At 40.0% G+C, this 20,792-nt stretch overlaps 2 protein-coding genes across 2 annotated transcripts in view; one reads left to right on the top strand and one right to left on the bottom strand.

Annotated features, from left to right (window-relative positions):
• Nucleotides 1-208, top strand: part of phf21b (PHD finger protein 21B) — a 66,493-nt gene extending 66,285 nt beyond the window's left edge. The window contains exon 13 of the mRNA XM_026362025.1: nucleotides 15-208. Within this exon, the coding sequence (XP_026217810.1) occupies nucleotides 15-193 (179 nt within the window). The 3' untranslated portion in view covers nucleotides 194-208. The remainder of the gene's footprint in view (nucleotides 1-14) is intronic.
• Nucleotides 207-19,912, bottom strand: LOC113163421 (rho GTPase-activating protein 8). The gene is made up of 14 exons (XM_026362027.1): nucleotides 19,842-19,912; nucleotides 17,515-17,575; nucleotides 13,895-14,020; nucleotides 13,707-13,794; nucleotides 13,487-13,618; nucleotides 12,803-12,889; nucleotides 12,609-12,707; nucleotides 9,264-9,374; nucleotides 9,106-9,179; nucleotides 8,447-8,524; nucleotides 7,867-7,995; nucleotides 7,601-7,704; nucleotides 6,848-7,033; nucleotides 207-600 (listed from the first exon to the last, which is right to left on the bottom strand). The coding sequence occupies exons 2-14, from the start codon at nucleotides 17,552-17,554 to the stop codon at nucleotides 307-309; spliced, it is 1,548 nt and encodes a 515-aa protein (XP_026217812.1). The 5' UTR covers nucleotides 17,555-17,575; nucleotides 19,842-19,912; the 3' UTR covers nucleotides 207-306.
• Between the last annotated feature and the right edge of the window lie 880 nt (nucleotides 19,913-20,792).

Below are 20,792 nucleotides of genomic sequence, written 5' to 3'. Positions count from 1 at the left end.
GTTTGTTTGTGCAGTTCGGCAGGAGGAGAAGCGACGGCTGCTGAGGAGAAACAACGAGCTGAAGAAAGAGTGCGCTCGTCTGGAGGAACAAGACAAGACGCTCAACAAGACGCTCAAAGTAAAAACACAACACAACCAGTCACAGTTTTCATCTGTCCACACAGGAGGCGTTCAGGTACAGAGCACAGTGTAGGTCAGCTGTGTTTTGGAAGCTCTGGGTCCTACTTAGTCCAGATCCAGTTCAGTTTCTGTGTTTACACCTGTAAATGCATGAACAGTCAGTAATATGCACAAATTAGTATAAAGTCAGCGAACGTTCAGGGATGAGCTGGTTTCTGATGTTGAACGATCCAACATCAGGTCTGATCCTTCTGCTCCCCGTGTCTGCAGCAATGCGTGGACCTGAGAGAGAGACTCCTGGGTCAGCAGAGAGACACGCAGGCGTCGCTCGACCGCCTCAAAACTCTCATCAGGTTGATCCAGCGCGACCAGCTCATCCAGGTCACCATGACGACCACCGCCACCATCGCCGCCTCCCTGCTCTCCCAGTCCTGGAGCAAACCCACCAGCACCGCGGCCCCGGGCCCCTCGGCCGCACCCCTGCAGATGAGCCACGCCAACGGCCAGGACGCCGACAACAACTAACCCCCGCTCCCCGCGGTGCTCCAACTTTTTTACAGAACATCGAGGGCAGTGATGATTTGTTTTGTCTGAATAATATCAACCATCTTTTCTCTTAAGCGACAAAAACTCTTCCTCCACTCGAGTCAAGTATTTTTTAAAAACCCGACACCTACAGTGCTTACGAGATTTTTTTTATTTTCTTTTCTATTTATTAACGTTCTTGGCCTTAATGTATTTATTACAAAAAGTTAGATCACAGAGCTGCTGCAGGAACAACGGAGGTTTCCTGCGCTGCCTGAAACATATTTCCCTTTTTTAAACACAGATATAATTATTGTTCTGCGTATAGCGAGAGAGAACAGTAGAGTTAGTCGTAGTAACAGAAAACGGGAGCGAGGAAGTGACAGGAATGTACATTGATATATCGGAGTAGATGTTTGTTCTCATTCTCCTATGAACAATGTTTTTGCCATAATAATTCAGGAAATGTTTTCATCGTGTATGTAAACGAGCCTTCAAACAAAAGCAGAGAATAACTTTTTTCAGTATTAATAGAGTAAAGTCAAAGAAAAAAGTATTTAAGATAAAACTACAGAAATTAGCATTTCTAGTGGAGATTTTAGTATTTTCATGCTGATGCCTGTTGAACAATGTGAGTTCGGAGTATTCAAGGGGATCACTGTACATATGTTGTATTATTATATCATCATCATCGCAGGTTTGGTTTGTTTGTTTCAAACTTTACTGGAGACGCATCTGAAACTGAGGCGAGTCCGTTTGTTCAACTGTTGGTTTCCTGGTTTCACAGCAGCACAAACAAGAAATCGACTTCAATTTGTTTTCTTCGGTTCATTAATGTTCAAATGTTTAGGGATTCAAGTCGCGTAGCATCATTTACTAACACTAAACATTGGGGCTGCAACTATCTTCCAGTTAAATCATTAATAAAATGTTTTCTGACAGAATTGACTGAGTGAAGCTTTGGAGAAGTTGGAACCAGCTCAACAGACAAAACGATTTATTGTACAAAAACTCAAACGAACCCTGAGCTCAAACATTTTTAGGTCTAATACAGAATTTACTTTAACATTTGGCAAACACCAAGAATCTGCTCAACAAAAATTCAAAGATTTAAGATTTTCCACTATTCAAAGTATAAATTAAGTCATTTCTGTTATTTTTCTTCCTGTATCTTGATTCTGCTGCTGTTTTTATTTTTGGTCTCACAGGAAACAAACATTTGAACAGAAAGAAGGACTAACGTGTCCGTTCAGTCCCTTTCCTTCTTTAACCAGTATAGAAAATATGCCAAAAACTCTTCTTTGTTTTTGTACTGGGATCACTCATCTACCAATTATGTCTATAGCGCTTTTTTCCTCCCTGCCTGTTTTATATTTTTCGCTTTTTGTTTTAACTCGTGTTTTATGTACGTTTAACAGTGACGAGCCTGTTAACTTGACAGATGAACACTGCCTCAAGTACAAATCGTTTGAATCCAGAGTTTTCGTCTTTGTTGTGTGATTTTCTAGACACCAGTAAATCAGAAATGGGACAACTCTGTCAAACTGCAACAACACTGACTGTCGGTGAACCTGCAGGCCGGAGCCGCCGTCTCCTGCTCGGTTCACCTGTCTCACTAGTCTTCCTGCTGGTCCAGAGAGGTTCGGTTTAAGTGTTACAAACCTAGATTTAGTTTGTTTTTTATTTCAGGTCATACTGTACTCACCACACAGTCGAGGTGCCGCTCTCTGCCACCTGTTAATGCACAAACAAGAACACGGTTGGAAAAAGTCGGAGAAAAAGTCTTTTATCAAAAGAATAAAAGGAAGAATCATATCCAGGTCAGAACAAATGATTTTCTTTTTAAATGGATGAAACTGTCACAAGCAGACAGTTCATCAGCTGACTGAGGTCAGGACGTCGGCTCCTTTTCAGCCAAAGAATTTTCTGTTTGCAATCAGCTCACAAAAAAAATAACCCTAACTCCAATAGTCAAGACCAACTGTGAATCTTAAAAATCACATCTGACCTGTAAAACAGTCAGAAAGTAAAGTTAATAATAAATGAAGTGAGAAAAAAGTTAAACAACGTTAAAGCTCATTTCATTCTGCTCTGACCTGTCGTCGTTAAAATGAAAAATTCTTTGGATGCAAAAGTACGTCGACTGTAAAACTCACGCACAGTTACAGCCCAACGTTTGAGGATCGTACAGAGCCTGATCTGTGTCGAGGGAACCAAACAGACTCGTTTAGACTTTTAGAATTTACCATAAATATGAGGCAGCTTCTGTTCACACCATCATTTACCAACTGGTTATGAGACAAGTTCTAATCGGAGCAGATTTCCACATTTTAAAACTAAATTCATAAAATAATCATTTTACTTTCAGATATAAATGCAGAACAGATCAATGTTTCTAAATGATTGATAGCCTATAAATGCTAATGGTACAAATTATTTTTAATCTGATTATTACAATCTGCCGTTAAAATTAACACCCATGTGACCAGCTGCGACAGTAAAATTGTCCTATTATTATCTTGTAATAATAAATCAAAATACATTCACACTCAGGGCTCAGTTTTCGGCTACTCTCACTTTTTACATTGCGGTAAAGTAAAGATTCCTCGTTTCACTACATTTTAAGCCGTTTTTGAGACACGTTAATTATTAATTACTGTTAAATAAAAAGCTCAGACCAACAGAAAGTCTTCATGTTCCCAATCAGATGAAATAGAGAAAAGCCACAGACAGCAGGATTTAGTTAATTAAATATTAATTATCTAAGTTAAATCATCCCCCCCCACACGTCCAGGCTCTGTATCATTATTAACACCGTTCCTGATTTGTCTTTATAAATAAAATAACGATCCGTGAGATGTTGAACCTGAAACCAGAACGTACCGTGTGACGCATATCGAGGCCTCAGCTGCCGCGCTGCTCCGAGGAAAACCGATGGAACCATATCAGCGCTCCGTCGTCGCGTCGGTCCTCCACCCTTCAAACCTCACCTGCCCCTAGAGATGAAAAAACAAACAAAACCCTCCACTCGTCCCTCGTGCCCAAACCTCTTCATCCATTTCTAGAACTCTTCTCCGGGAGAAACTGTGCAGTGCTTAAACAGATCTATTTTAATACACGACACAACATTTGAACAAAGAAGAAAAAAGTTAGAACATTTTTATATTCTTTTATCAAGGAGCAAAAAATGAAGAAACCAGAACACTGGGGTTTTCTATTGTTTGCCAGTTCTGCATTCTGACTTCTAGCTTGTTCGATGTATTATTTTGCCATAAGGAGGCGACGACGACATGAGATTTAGATGGAAATGAAAAATGTCTGTTGGCTGTTGAAGTAGAAGTTTTTCTTTGTCATTAATAAGGGGACTGTCCAGTGGATAGTGTGTATAGGAAAGTGTTTGTCTTAAATATGCCAATGTAGTTTTTTCTTCTTTATGATGCATTAAAAGCTGATCGATTGATGAACGGTGGTAAATGGTTAAAGAGTAGTCTCACTTTTTTGTACCAAGTTCTTACGAAAAATGGAGTCATTAATAAACAAAGTTCAAGAATAAAAGATCTGAGTCCAGTGTCTGTTTCCAGAGTCAGAGCTACAGTGGAGAAAAACTTTGTGAACCTTTTGGAATTTCATGGTTTTCTGCATGAATTGGTCATAAAATGTGCTCTGATCTTCATCTAACTCAAAACAATAGAAAAACACAGTCTGCTGAAAATAATAGTACACAAACATATGTTTTCATGTTTTTATTGAACATAACATGTAAATATTCACAGTGCAGGGTGGAAAAAGTATGTGAACCTTTGGCCTTAATAACTGGTTGACCCTTCTTTGGCAGCAATAACCTCAACCAAATGTTTCCTGTAGTTGCAGATCAGACCTGCACAACGATCTGGAGTCATTTTGGACCACTCCTCTTCACAAAACTGTTTCAGTGTAGTAATATTTTTGGGATGTCTGGTGTGAATGGCTCTCTTAAGGTCACGCCCCACAGCATTTCAATCAGGTTGAGGTCAGGACTCTGACTGGGCCACTCCAGAAGATGTATTTTGTTCTGTTGAAGCTATTCTTCTGTTGAATTACTTGTATGCTTTGGATCATTGTCCTGTTGCATCACCCATCCTCTGTGGAGCTTCAGTTGGGGACAGATGGTCCTACGTTTTCCTGCAAAATGTCTTGATAAACTCTGGAATTCATTTTTCCATCAATGACAACAATCCGTCCATCTTCATTCTTGTTTGCCGACACTCTAGGATTCTTCTTTACCTCATTCAGCATTCTGCGCTGTGCTCTTGCAGTCATCTTTACAGGACGACCATGTCTAGGGAGAGTAGTAACAGTGCTGAACTTTCTCCATTTGTAGACAGTCTGTCTTACTGTGGACACATGAACATCAAGGCTTTTGGAGATACTTTTTTAACCCTTTCCAGCTTCATGCAAGTCAACAATTCTTGATCGTAGTCTTCTGAGAGCTCTTTTCTGTGAGGCATGGTTCACATAGATAGACAGATAGATTCTTTATTGATTTTAGTGTTGCAGCAAACATTACATTTAAACAGTAAGTAACAAAATCTACACGACAATACACAAAACACAGTACAACAATAACACACAGTATAGACAATAACAACAACAAAACACACTGTAGAACTTCAACGGAAAGTGACTTAGTTACACATTGTTAAACCATCAGCGTGGACTCCACATTAACTTAAAGACATTAACTGTTATACTGGACTGCCTGCTGCCTACACAGCATGTAATCACCCATATGAGGATGGGTTCCCTGTTGAGTCTGGTTCCTCTCAAGGTTTCTTCCTGTTGCCTTCTCAGGGAGTTTTTCTTGCCACCGTCGCCCTCGGCTTGCTCATCAGGGACAATCTCATTTCATGATTCATACACATTCACTGTTCATGTACTGTTCTTTGGTTGTGTAAAGCTGCTTTGTGACAATGTCAATTGTAAAAAGCGCTCTACAAATAAAATTGAATTGAATTGAATTGAATCAGGCAGTGCTTCTTGAAACCAGTAAACCCAGAACTGGTGTGTGTTTTTAAAGGGCAGGACAGCTTTTAGCAACACATCCAATATCATCACACTGATTGGACTCCAGGTTCACATACTTTTTCCACCCTGCACTGTGAATGTTTACATGTTATGTTCAATAAAAACATGGAAACATATGTTTGTGTACTATTATTTTTTGTATTGTTTTGACTTAGATGAAGATCAGAGCACATTTTATGATGCAGAAAACCATGAAATTCCAAAAGGTTCACAAACTTTTCTTGCCACTGTAAAATCAGCAGTGAGAGTGTGAAGAGTGATGTTAGTGGCGCTACTTTCAGATAATCCCAAATATTCATGTCTCTAAATACGTTATTAGTAAGTGTCTCCATTAGTTGATGGTTCCGACGTGTGGGTCATAAAATACATTGGAGTGGTTACAACATACGACAGCTACGCATTTCAGCTGTTTTTTACCTCTTCAAACACATAAAACACATTCAAACCGACACCAATATGAAGCTGCTTCAGGAAATAGTCCCAGTAGACGACTGATTGGCTGTTCAGCTTAACAAATCAGAGAAGAGAAATATTCTGAGCTGTAACTAAGTGACTCTTCTTTACATTAAATCTGTATCTGCAACATTAACAGACCAACAGGCTGCTGAGTTCGTGCAGTTTAATTTTTTATAAAAGTAAGTTTTACCAATTTTACAACACTGATTATTTAAAGAACCCTTCATGTCTGCCTGACTGGTCCAGAGCACCGAGTCATCTCTGGTGCATGTGACACATCACACAAAGAAAATCACACAAAATATAAAACACAAACGACCGGATGTGACAGTTTTTGGTTCATGTAACAATTCAAGATTCTTCATTAGCTGGATGCTAAATTTAGTGAATCCAGTAAATCAGAGTTAAAGGCTACAGCAGATATAAAAATCTTTCCTAATGTCTCTTGTTTCAGTCTGTTCGGATTGGTACCTCAGAAAAAATCAAATGTCCAGAATTGGGCCTTTGCTGCTAAGGTTCGTCCTCAGTTTCAGAACCATCTGACTGGTGGAGCTTTAAAAAGTCAGAATCACCACCAGATATTTTACTGTGGGTGTTGGACGGGCCAGTGAACCAAAAAGTGAAAAATGAAGTAACCGGGTCCAGGTGTGATGCTATGTTGTCTGTGGGTTCAGGGCGTTACCTGTCCAGGTGGGCAGCGGGAGCCGAACACGGTGTCAAAGTGTTCGATGAGGATCTCCGTGAAGATGTTGATGGGAGTCAGAGCGCCGAGAGAGATCGAACCGTGACGAGGCCAAACCAGGTTCACCCCGAAAACACAGGACAGGTTGGACGGACTCATCTTGTTGACGATGCTCTCCTGGGACACCTGACGGCGACCAATCACACGGCTCCATCAGTTAATCATCAACAACATGAAGTAAACAAACAGTTCCCAACAAGTTTTTAACTTATTTTATTTCCATTTTCCTTTCTCAAATTTCAAACCTTTAAAATATTTAGTTCTAGACGTTTTTCTCTGCTTGAATCAAACTGAACATGTGAAACAAATCTGGACTGAAACATTCATGAGATCCTAGATTATCTCAGTCTAAAATCAAGTTTTTAGAGCATCTCCACTAGGTGGCGCTTCACTGCTGCAGGATCCTATTTTACTTGTGTTACTGACAAAGTTTGATTAATATTATAATTCATCCAGACTGTTGTTAATCATTTGATCCACAGACACACACCTACAGCCACACCTGTGTACAGTAAACATGGTTTCCATGGAGATGTGTGTTTAGGCCGATGCTGATGACCGAGTCTGTGTTTCGTTAAATTGTCCGTCTCTGTTGTAATTATCTGCTCTTCACTCTGACTAAACATCTTTTATCAGGACTGCTGCTGCCTCAAACTCTGTTTTTGTCAACAATAACATCTGAACGTTTCTCACCATGTGGAGGAAACACAGCAGGTATTTGGCCACGATGAAATTATGCTCAGGAAGACTTTCAACGATCTGTTTACATCTCGTCGCGCGCAGGCTGCTCTCCACATCTAACACAGAACGAAGGGATTCACATTAGTCCACAGTGAAAAACAAAACCTCCTCAGACACTAAGACCACAACACACACAGGAAAGTTAAATTAAGGCAACGCTGGAGGACATTTTGATAAAAACTGAGACAATTGTAAAAATAAAATCTACGACTACTCACTGAGCAGCTCCTGGACCTGGTTGTAGACTCTGAAGGTGAGCAGAGGTTCCGGCAGCTCTCTGAGAAACGTCTTCAGGATCACAGCCGGAACGTGAACGTCGTCGTACTGCTCAAAGTTCACAGGCTTCCCTGAAGAGTAGAGTCTAATCTTTATTATTATTATTAACGCAATAATTAACACAAATCTGCAGAACAAAGACACGTCTGTCTTTTCTTTAAGTGATGCAGGAGATGTGATGACTCGTCTCCAGCTTTCAGTCCGATCATTTAAAATCACAAGTTAATCGTTTGAAGTTTAAGTGCATCAGTATTTACAGTGGCAAGAAAAACTTTGTGAACCACATACATAACTGTGCTGTGCTACTAACAAGCTCTGAAACAAGAACTGAACCAGCTAAAGTTTCATTTGGCTCCTTCATCTCGAGCTGTTTGTAAGAAGCCGTCCAGTCTGTGTCCTGTGTCTTCGCTGAGAGACTGAACTGTAATGAAGTCGACTGATGTTATCTGATCTGCGGCACACGCCCTTATTGATCCTCACTTCCTGTTCCTTAGATAAATGGGGGTGTGGGGGGCTGCTCACCCAGGTTATAGAGTTTCTGAACGTCCTTGATGAGCTGAACTCGAGCTGAACGCCTGAAGATCCCCTCAGTCCTCAGACCTGACAGAGAAAGAAATCTGTCAAAGACCAGTCAGCGTGAGATCCAGCAGAGGAAGGATCCCACTGGGTTTTTACTGGGGGGGACCAGTGTGATGCTACTTTCTGGATCTGAATACAAAATAATAAATCATCCACACAAACAACCTGTAGCTGTACTGAAGGTCAGAGAAATGTAGAAAACCAACATGTTATAACCAACAGACGTGTCCTGAAACATTTAATTCAAATTAAGAGATTAAATCTCACTGGTGTTTTTTGCGTATATGAATGTACAATGGTCAAGGTCAGGTTTTTAGCCAACTATTTAAGACATATGAAATAATTTGGACAGACACAAGAAGAAAAATGAAACAAACATCTAAGAATCTTCAACACTTCTTCAGATCTATTGAAGGAAGTGAACTGAGTGCACAGGGACGGTGTCTCCCAGCAGGTACGAAACTGTCCTGTTATAAATGTCTGATGATTTTTGAACCACAGTTCAGTCTGTTCCTTAGGTTTTGTTTTGGCTGCAGGTTTTATTAGATGGGCTTCAAAACACAGATGAACTACACTCTTTATAGTCCCTGAATGCAGCTCACCTTTCTGCTTCAGGTAGGAGACGGTCTGACGGAGCACAGGTGGGATGATCGCCTCCCTGTTCCTCTCTCTGATGCTGTTGATCAGGAAACAAGCAGCTTGATGAACAAACTCTCTAACGATGTGAATTTATGAAGAATGTGTTCAGAAACAGACTCACTACTGCAGACTGACACCAAACTGCTGGGAGGGCAGGGGGGGTCGAGGAGGGGGGGTTTTCACCGAGGGAGGGGGTCCACCCTTCTGGGCCGCTCGTAACTTTTCATCATGTCTGAGAGAAAACACAGAAAATACCCAAGTCCACTGATTATAGTCATCTCCAACACTGCAGGGTGAGTGAAGCCCGTTAAGACCCTGTGGATTTATTACCATGGTTACAAGGTAAACTCTGCTCCGATTGGTCGAACGATGATCAGTGTCTTCAGGTAAGTTCGGAGCCTGAAATCTGCTCTAAGAATAAAATGATTTCTGAGTGATGTCAGTGAGATGTGGAGCAGACAGGCAACAGAAAACGACTCAATATGTCAAGTTAATGAGGAGATCAACGTTAAAAGTTGTTTTTATGCTTAAAAAGCAAAATAAATGCTTCGTTTCTGACGGAAATTGACTTAGACCTGCACTTTATTCCTGCAATAAAAACATGTTTAAGGTCTTCAAGTTTTCACTGCATCATCTCTGTGATATTCTGCAAAAAACCCACCTCAAACTGTGTCTAGAACCAACAGATGTCACTGAACATACAGTGACAAGAAAAACTTTTTGAACCTTTTGGAATTTCATGGTTTTCTGCATGAATTGGTCATAAAATGTGCTCTGATCTTCATCTAACTCAAAACAATAGAAAAACACAGTCTGCTGAAAATAATAGTACACAAACATATGTTTTCATGTTTTTATTGAACATGTAAATATTCACAGTGCAGGGTGGAAAAAGTATGTGAACCTTTGGCCTTAATAACTGGTTGACCCTTCTTTGGCAGCAATAACCTCAACCAAATGTTTCCTGTAGTTGCAGATCAGACCTGCACAACGATCTGGAGTCATTTTGGACCACTCCTCTTCACAAAACTGTTTCAGTGTAGTAATATTTTTGGGATGTCTGGTGTGAATGGCTCTCTTAAGGTCACGCCCCACAGCATTTCAATCAGGTTGAGGTCAGGACTCTGACTGGGCCACTCCAGAAGGCGTATTTTGTTCTGTTGAAGCTATTCTTCTGTTGAATTACTTGTATGCTTTGGATCATTGTCCTGTTGCATCACCCATCCTCTGTGGAGCTTCAGTTGGGGACAGATGGTCTTACGTTTTCCTGCAAAATGTCTTGATAAACTCTGGAATTCATTTTTCCATCAATGACAACAATCCGTCCATCTTCATTCTTGTTTGCCGACACTCTAGGATTCTTCTTTACCTCATTCAGCATTCTGCGCTGTGCTCTTGCAGTCATCTTTACAGGACGACCATGTCTAGGGAGAGTAGTAACAGTGCTGAACTTTCTCCATTTGTAGACAGTCTGTCTTACTGTGGACACATGAACATCAAGGCTTTTGGAGATACTTTTTTAACCCTTTCCAGCTTCATGCAAGTCAACAATTCTTGATCGTAGTCTTCTGAGAGCTCTTTTCTGTGAGGCATGGTTCACATAGATAGACAGATAGATTCTTTATTGATTTTAGTGTTGCAGCAAACATTACATTTAAACAGTAAGTAACAAAATCTACACGACAATACACAAAACACAGTACAACAATAACACACAGTATAGACAATAACAACAACAAAACACACTGTAGAACTTGAATGGAAAGTGACTTAGTTACACATTGCAGGCAGTGCTTCTTGAAACCAGTAAACCCAGAACAGGTGTGTGTGTTTTTAAAGGGCAGGACAGCTTTCAGCAACACATCCAATATCATCACACTGATTGAATGCAGAAAACCATGAAATTCCAAAAGGTTCACAAAGTTTTTCTTGCCACTGTAAACAGAGTTTCTGCAGGTCTCACCGAGTGAAGTTTAAGACTTTTTAAGCCACTTTGACGAAAACTCAAGATCAGTTTTATGGATTTTTGGAGTGTACACTATATACACTAAGCTACATAGAAAATATATCAAATATTAATTGAACATATATTTACACATTAGCAGTAAACATTGGTACATCTTACTTTCTTTAAGTTCTTCAGAGTCTATTTTCACAAAGCTTCCTGAAACTTAAAGTTTCTCCTAGTGATAAAATTCTAAAACACTATTAAGATGTACCAATGCCAATTTTCAAGAATTTCCCCTTAAATTTCAGACTAAATCCTATAAAAGATAAAAATGATTCACAAAGCATCTTAGTCCTTAAAAGAGCTGCTTAGGTAAAAAACTGCAGTATCGCTACACCGGGGAGCGTAGGGATCATGTCTGTGGTCATTGAGATGTGCTCACATCAGCCGACACAGTCAAATATGAGAACAACATGAACCAGAGCAGCAGTGATGACCCGTCTCTGTTAGAACCTTCTATCAGCAGTGATCAGACAAACTACTGCAGAACTGAGACCAACATGTTCCTCATTTATTTCTCTGGACGTTCACTCCACACAGAGCAGACTTCACCAACAGTACTGAGAGAATTGATGAGACACAAACTGCATCATCACAGCATCAGAAGATGAAGTTAGTTTCTAATAACAGAACAGATCAGAGTGGACCACATGTTAATGAGTCTGCTACTAAAACAGACCGGACAGGGATCAGAATCAGCTTAGAACATGTTCTGGAAGGAGAATTCTGTCCATCCAGCTTCTTTAACACTTAAACCATGAGTAGGATCATCGTCATTTTTATCTTTTATCTTTATTGTGATAAGTGGAGCGTCAGGAAACAAAGAGCCACATAATTCATATTAATTTAACTCTGTTAACATGAACTCTGACCAGGACCACTAGCTGCTACAGGACCCTTCATCATGGTGACTACACTCTAAAATAGTTCTTAACCAAACCTACTGACCTACAAACTAACAGAACCATCAGTTCTCACAGTACAAATCATCAATTCACAGCAGCCGCTTCTCTCAGCTCATCACAAGATCTGGAAGTTGAGTCACGACAAGTGGACTTCCTCTTTGTCAGGTCGAAACGTTTCACTGCTCATCAAGTAGCTTCTTCAGTCTGAAGACAGTTGGTCAGAGACACTAATTAATGCTGCAGGTTGGTTCACTCCACCCCTCCTGAATAGACTCGTTAGATGAAACTAAGGGTGTGAAGGATGTGATAGTCAAACCTCTGCTGACCCCTCTTATCCCCTAAAATGGGTCGTTAGGCGAGTCCAACCCGTAGTTTATCCAAACACGTGTTAAACTCTCCCAATAAACATTTACGTCTCCTGGATGTTTGGAGAATGGAGCAGCTCCTGCTGATTTTCATCATTTGTCATTATGTATTTCTTGTTTTAGCGACAAACCCCACTTGAGCTACATGTTTGATTCAGTGCCGTTACTTTTATCTAACAGTCACGTACCTGAGAACATCAGGAGGGATGATGAGCTGCTCGTAGTTCAGGTGATCTCTGAGCTCAGCCAGGTAGTTCACATACGTCAGCTTCTTCCCAAACTTGTGACTGAAGAGAACCAGAAGAAAAACAACGAGAGATGATTTCACCTGTGATTGAGGCCAGTCTGAGTCCTACCTGTCGAGTCCAATTAGTGTTTTTACCTGATCAGAGGTTTGAAAATGTTCCAGACGATTCTGATGAAGTTTGTAGGATGAACGACGTACAGAGTTTTCAGGTTCTTCTTGTATCTGAGGGACAAACGGGAAAAGTCAAACTCAGACTTCAGAGGTGATCATGTGAGAACTGAGGACTAATAGACACATTTTCATGATCTTTATATAGACATCAGGTGATGCAGGTGATCAGTGAGACATGCAGTGGATCAGGAATCACTCAATCTGACTTGTGTTTGGAAGTGTGGCTCAGATTTTAACAGCATTCTGAAAAGAGAACTCCATCTCCTGAATTGAACAACGAGTCAGCGGAAACTGACTCACTCAGTCACTTTGTGTTGGTTTCACTTTCAGTACGACTCATTTTAAAAACCAGGAGTTCTCGTTTCTCTGTTAACCTACGCCCATTACAGTGACCAGGTCTCTGTTCATCAGCTGCTGTAGAAAACAACTAACCAAGTAACTGAAGTACATATAAACACAGTCAGTATGTTTTCAAGTATATTTAATGCACTATTAAACACATAAAAAGAGAAAACACAGTGGACCGTCTGCTTTGAGATGAACGGTTAGATTTTGTTTTACAGATAATGTTTCGTGGTCCGAGGGACGTTCCCACCACTAAAACTAACATGAGCATGGACCAACATCTCAGTGGCGTCGGGGACTTACTTCCTGTCGAACTCGTTGTACGCTTCTCGTAACCATTTCAGAGACGGCTTGTTGCTGCTCCTCAGACCATAATGGAAGTAGACCAGGATGTAGTCCATCTCCACATACTGGTCCAAGGTGAACTTCAGATACCTGCAGATTGAAAACACAGCAACAACAAATATGTAATGCTCCTGAATTCAGATCTGCTGAGGCCTTAATCATTTTAATGTGAACGTACTCGAGCAGGCGTCTGTGGTTCAGCTGGTGTGATGGAGGCAAACAGCAGCTGCTGAAGATGATCAACTTCCTGCCGTAGTTGTCATCCCCTGAAGATCAAACAGTCGTGTTTTAGAACACAGTGCAACATGGATCAGTCATTATCATTCTGATGTTAAGTTCAATTCACTGGTTTTTAGTTGAACAGACCCGAGACTTGGATGATGCCGTGTCGAGCCACATCATAATACGGGTGGGAAACATCAGCACTTAAACCTCTGCTGGGAGGAGCTGATGGACCATCTGTGACCATCTCCTCCTCATCCTTCTGAAGCTCTGTCAGAAGTAAAGGAAAAGTGTGCAGTTACAGTAGATAAAAGATGCTGCACCTTTTAATTATCCATTATATTAACAGAAAAAACGATATAGTAGTTTAGTATAGTCCCAGTTTGATTACAGAAACAGATTTAATATTTTTAAAAAACACTTTCACTGAACTTAAAAATAAAACACACCGAAAGGTAAAGAGGTTTTTCTTCATCAGACATCACAGTAAAATGTGACTAACATTTGACCATTTCAGACATTTTCTAATGGAAAATAAAAAAATCACCAACTATAATAATATTTATGGCCAGTTTGATCATACAGTGACAAGAAAAACTTTGTTAACCTTTTGGAATTTCATGGTTTTCTGCATGAATTGGTCATAAAATGTGCTCTGATCTTCATCTAACTCACAACAATACAAAAACACAGTTTGAAGACAGATGGTCCTACGTTTTCCTGCAAAATGTCTCGATACACTCTGGAATTCATTTTTCCATCAATGACAACAATCCATCCAGGCCCCACAGTAGTGCTGTGGAACATCCAGGTGCTGTTTTGCAAACTTCAAACGTGCTGTAAAAATTTTTTTTTGGACAGCAATGGCTTCCTCCGTGGTGTCCTCCCATGTACTCCATTCTTGTTTGATGTTGTCTTATTGTAGACTGCTCTTGCAGTCATCTTTACAGGACGACCATGTCTAGGGAGAGTAGCAACAGTGCTGGACTTTCTCCATTTGTAGACAGTCTGTCTTACTGTGGACACATGAACATTATTTGGAGAACCCTTTCCAGCTTCATGCAAGTCAACAATTCTTGATCGTATGTCTTCTGAGAGCCCTTTTCTGCAAGGCATGGTTCACATCAGGCAGTGCTTCTTGAAACCAGTAAACCAAAAATCTGGTGTGTGTTTTTAAAGGGCAGGACAGCTTTCAACAACACATCCAATATCATCACACTGATTGGACTCAAGGTTGGCTCACTCCTAGCTTCAGTCAGCTCTTGGAGAAGTCATTAGGCTAGGGGTTCATATACTTTTTCCAGAGATGAAGTTCAGAGATCAGATCACATTTTATGACAAATTAATGCAGAAAACCATGAAATTCCAAAAGGTTCACAAAGTTATTCTTGCCACTGTATATAAAATGGAATTAATGTGCTTCATATACTGCAATAAAACATTAGGGAGAAAAAGGCAAAAAAAATAAATGCAAATAAAAGCACTGCAATGAAACTTCACTTCATTATCTCTCTTAACTGTGGGGGCAGTCCTTGTTGTCAGACACTTTTCACAGCGTTTCTTTGGGGTGAAATCAGAACATTTTATATTTCCCTGGTTCAACCTGCAGAACTGCCTCCACAAACTACTTAGTGAAGAAACAAAGCCAAATGGTTCAGTTTCTGATCTGTTAGTGAGGATTTTTTAAACTACGTCCTGTTATTGTCACACAGGTCCAACAATAAACTCTCAGATAATGTTCAACTCCACACACCTATTGTCTGCTTCATGAAGTCTCAGCTTTAACTTCAGCACATTTACATCAATAAATAAAGAACGTTGAGGGAGATTAAATCCATCCCTAACACAGTTCTCAAAGGTTAGGAGCTCAAAATATTATAGTATTTATCTAATATATGTCCACATATGAACTAAAACCACAGAATAAATCCAAATAACTGTGTAAATGTTAAGGCCTGATGTTTTTGTGTTGAAACCAAAAGTCTTTAAGTCTTTAAATGAGGAGTAAAAAAACTCAACCATATCACAGATTCCTGCACTGCACCACCTTCATTCTCCAGATTATTTCCTTATCTGTTCTTTATTGTCAGAGTTAAAAAAAACAAAACCACCCTGGAGCAGAGCCAGAGGACTGGGTGGAAACCACCGTCCGAATCTGTGTTTGTTCTGCAGCTCTAAGGGAAGTTTTCTATAAACACAGTCGGTCTGATAACACAGAGGAAATGATGCTGCTCAGCGTGAACGCACAAAAGACTCAGTTTAGTTCAGAAACACAGGAAGAGAAGAAGTGGTCTGAGTGAAACTGGAGATTTATCCTGCAGAGACCCTGTAAATCAGGCTCATGCTTAAGTCTGCTGTCGTAGTCTTTTTACAAAGATGGAATAAAAAAAAACAAGAGCTGCAAATATGGCAAAATATTATAAAAAGGGTGACCAGACTGGTCTGTACATGATGATGAATACATGACGGAGAAAGTGCTGATGAGTAAAGAGATGAACAAAAGCAGACATGTTGTTATTAACAGTGATCCATTAGTAGATCATCATAATAGTTGATTATCATTCAGGTAAGTGTACGGTCACTAACAGCTGTAGTTGAAGCACTGACTGTTTCCTCCGTAATTGAAACTTCAGTCTGTTGGTTCATGTCCAGATCGCTTCCAAGAAACGCACAGAAACATCAATGTAAACAGGAAGTGTCTGCAGCAGGTTTGAACTCCCTAAACAGCTGATTAAAGCTTTTAGATCCTGCCAGGTTTAATTCACTACACACATAAAAGATTAAAAATCTGAAATTTCAGTCGGGAAAAACACATTTAAAGGAAACAATCAAATTCATCAATAATGTCCATAAACACTAGGAGCTGCACGAGAACCTGAATCTTCAAGTTGATCAAATCTTGAATCAGAAATTCAATTCAATTTTATTTGTAGAGCGCTTTTTACAATTGACATTGTCACAAAGCAGCTTTACACAACCAAAGAACAGTACATGAACAGTGAATGTGTATGAATCATGAAATGAGATTGTCCCTGATGAGCAAGCCGAGGGCGACGGTGGCAAGAAAAACTCCCTGAGAAGGCAACAGGAAGAAACCTTGAGAGGAACCAGACTCAACAGGGAACCCATCCTCATATGGGTGATTACATGCTGTGTAGGCAGCAGGCCGTCCAGTATAACAGTTAATGTCTTTAAGGTAATGTGGAGTCCAGTTAGTTAATTGCAGAAATGATCCGATGTCCTTAGTCAACTCCTGAGACTCGACTGAAATGTTACCAGTCTCCAGACAATAGAAAGTAAATGACTCACAGCAGAAAATTGGTTTCAGGTTACTTTAGCCAAGTATTAAAACATTTCACAGAGTGCATGATAACGGTACCACTGCAAAGTTTACTGCGGGTTAAAATGAAACCAGAAAAACAAACACTCATTGTTCATCCTCCTTTACACAGTGTCAGGCCGGTAAAACGCCCCAGCCTCAGGATCGTCTCTCCTGGGCAGCTTCACGGTCGTTCCCATTGATTCATTCATATCTGCTGCTTGACGCCTGTTTAATTTATATTTTATCCTGGAATTATGAGTTTGTTTCATAACTGGACCTTATGTCGAGAAACTGTCTATATGAACAGCAGAGTGTGAGTGAGCCGTTCAGGGACAGCGTCAGGTAACATTTATAGTTCCAAATGGTGATTTAATGAATATATGCACTCTCATAATCCTCTGTGTTTTCATGGATGACGTGTCGGCGTGTGGATTAAACTCACCTATCTCTGCCAGCTGCTCCAGGTCAGATGTGGACGTCATTTCTGGTGGATGTCGGTCCGTCTGTGGAGATACGACAGTAAAACATTCAGGAAGTTCACTGAGCTCCTGCACAAACGAAACCAGCTGAAGGCTGAGACACACTTTGATGTTTCATCCAAATAACGACATGTACAGTACTGCAAAATGGACCCTGGGGTAAACTCCCGCCGTCTCCCCTGAGGCTCGTGGTATTTTGGATCATTTATCACAACATTTTACTGAAGGTCCTGTAGTACTTAAACACAGTCTGTGGTACTGCTAAAACTGTTTTTGATGTTTACCACAGAATAATAGATACAAATACTACACAACATAAAGTTAGCATCACCCAACATTTAGTAAAGTCCTGCAGAATGTAAACTACATAATGTCTTTCAGTATCTAAAGTATAACCTAGTAAAGTACTACATAGTACTACAAAGCATGTAGTAAATGCAGCTAAGGACCACAGAACATGAAGTACAGTATTTAATAACTGGACTGTAGTAATGTTACCACAGGACAGGCAGTACCCTAAAATATCACAGAATATTCAGATTTTTAGTACCACAAAAGAAGCAATAATGTCTCACATACTGACTAGTACATCACTACAATGAAGTACCACACAACATGAAGTACAGCATGATAATTGTACAACACAATATAAAGCAAAGTATCTGGGAGAGAACTGTACTGAAGTACCACAGAACCTGAAGCAAAGTACTTCATCCAATGCAGTAAATTTTAAAATCACAGTAACCTACACAGAACCTGTAGGAAGTTACGTTTCTAAGTAATACAGACGTCTGTACTTCAGTAGCACAAAACTGTACTACAGTACCACAGAATAACGAGTACACACCTGTACTACAGAATAACATATACACACATGTACTGAAGTACCACAGAATAAAGAGTACACACCTGTACTACAGAATAACATATACACACATGTACTGAAGTACCGCAGAATAACGAGTACACACATGTACTGAAGTACCACAGAATAACGAGTACACACATGTACTACAGTACTACAGAATAACGAGTACACACCTGTACTACAGTACTACAGAATAACGAGTACACACATGTACTGAAGTACCGCAGAATAACGAGTACACACCTGTACTACAGTACCGCAGAATAACGAGTACACACATGTACTACAGTACCGCAGAATAACGAGTACACACCTGTACTACAGTACCGCAGAATAACGAGTACACACATGTACTACAGTACCGCAGAATAACGAGTACACACATGTACTGAAGTACCGCAGAATAACAAGTATACACCTGTACTACAGTACTACAGAATAACATATACACACATGTACTGAAGTACCGCAGAATAACGAGTACACACCTGTACTACAGTACTACAGAATAACGAGTACACACATGTACTGAAGTACCGCAGAATAATGAGTACACACCTGTACTACAGTACCGCAGAATAATGAGTACACACCTGTACTACAGTACCGCAGAATAACGAGTACACACACGTACTACAGTACTACAGAATAACATATACACACACGTACTGAAGTACCGCAGAATAATGAGTACACACATGTACTACAGTACCACAGAATAACGAGTACACACATGTACTACAGTACCACAGAATAACGAGTACACACATGTACTACAGTACCGCAGAATAACGAGTACACACATGTACTACAGTACCGCAGAATAACGAGTACACACCTGTACTACAGTACTACAGAATAACGAGTACACACCTGTACTACAGTACTACAGAATAACGAGTACACACATGTACTACAGTACTACAGAATAACGAGTACACACCTGTACTACAGTACTACAGAATAACGAGTACACACATGTACTACAGTACCACAGAATAACGAGTACACACATGTACTACAGTACTACAGAATAACGAGTACACACCTGTACTACAGTACCACAGAACACCGCAGTATGTGTTGTAGCCTAGCTTAGCACAAGTTACCGGAGTACATGAGATAGACTACTGCAGAATATGAAGTAGTGTAAAGTACCACAGAACACGAGGTGAAGTACTTCAGAAGGTTTTAATACACAGAATAAAAACAGATTTAAACCTTTAAAGAGACGTTAACAGGTGAAACAGGTGAAACACGTGAAACACGTGAAATGAAACCAGCGTTAATTAGCGACACCTGAGCAGAGTCATTAACCCATAAAACACCGTTTATCAGGTCAATATCAGACAAATACACGGTTACAGCCTTTATCTGCACCTAGCGACACATTTAGAGACGATACGAAGCGGTAAAACTCACCTGTAGCAGCAGAAACACGGACGTGAATCCAACAGGTAAAAGTCGCTGAACTTCCTCTAGCGACCGAGGCTGGACGAGCCAGTGCGCATGCTCAGTGAAGACCTTATTGTAAACGTTCATGTTCATTTTTTTTAATATTTAAAGTTTTTATTCATTTTCTGTTTTTAAACTTCTTTAATGAAAAACTACAGCACAACAAAACTAGAGTTCACTTCTAAATAAACTTTGATTTCTTTCACTTTGTTTATTTTTTATTTTCCTCTGCATCTTCCTGTTGTCTTGTCAGAAATTAGAACAGAAACAAAGCTGTTTGGGAACAAACACCCTCATGTTGTTTCTTTACTGCTCATTGAACCTTTAAAGTGGACCTGGAGTCTCCTTGAACACCTTCAAGGACTCTCTTCCATTCACAGTGTTTGACTTAGTCCAAAACGTTTGGATGACACAGGTGAAACGAAGGAATCGAGACAGGACCTGTTTCCTGGGATTTGTTATTTTCTTCATAGTCTCTGGTTTTATTATTCAGGCTGCGTCTCACCAGACTGAGAGACAGCAGTTCACCTGGAAATCCTCCCTGTCGGGCCTTCAGTCCACGGCAGCAGGATCAGTTTCCATAAAACCTTTCTCCTTTACTCTGGAAAAATGACAGGATTTATGAGTTAGATTATTTTCAATACAAGTGAATATAAAGGAGGATAATGTGAGTTTGGAGAAAGGTTAAACACTTCTGCACAGTACTGAGTGATAGTCGGTGATGAAGTACAGTTAAATATTTAAAGCACATGGCTGTACACACACACTGTACATAATAAAATGTACTTCTGTTGCTGATGAAACTGTTACTATGCAACAAGTGTTATCTGATTTCTAACATTTAGATTTTAGATATTTTTTTTAATCCAAATCTACTTAGAAGTGAGGTAAATGTTAAATTTAGAACAATATCTTTGA

This window comes from Anabas testudineus, chromosome 23, assembly GCF_900324465.2.
Source record: "Anabas testudineus chromosome 23, fAnaTes1.2, whole genome shotgun sequence".
In the NCBI taxonomy this organism is placed as follows: Eukaryota; Metazoa; Chordata; class Actinopteri; order Anabantiformes; family Anabantidae; genus Anabas; species Anabas testudineus.
The sequence above is the reverse complement of the archived record's forward strand: the minus strand, read 5'-3'. Positions and strand labels throughout refer to the sequence as shown.

Bases quoted from the DNA above. Each gene is read 5' to 3' on its own strand.
- LOC113163421 (XM_026362027.1), bottom strand. From the start codon at position 17,554: ATGACGTCCACATCTGACCTGGAGCAGCTGGCAGAGATAG. The intron at 9,375-12,608 runs GTACGTGACTGT...GTTTTCTCTCAG, and splicing joins ATCCCTCCTGATGTTCTCAG to ACATGATGAAAAGTTACGAG. The intron at 8,525-9,105 runs GTGAGCTGCATT...TTTCTCTGTCAG, and splicing joins CTCCTACCTGAAGCAGAAAG to GTCTGAGGACTGAGGGGATC.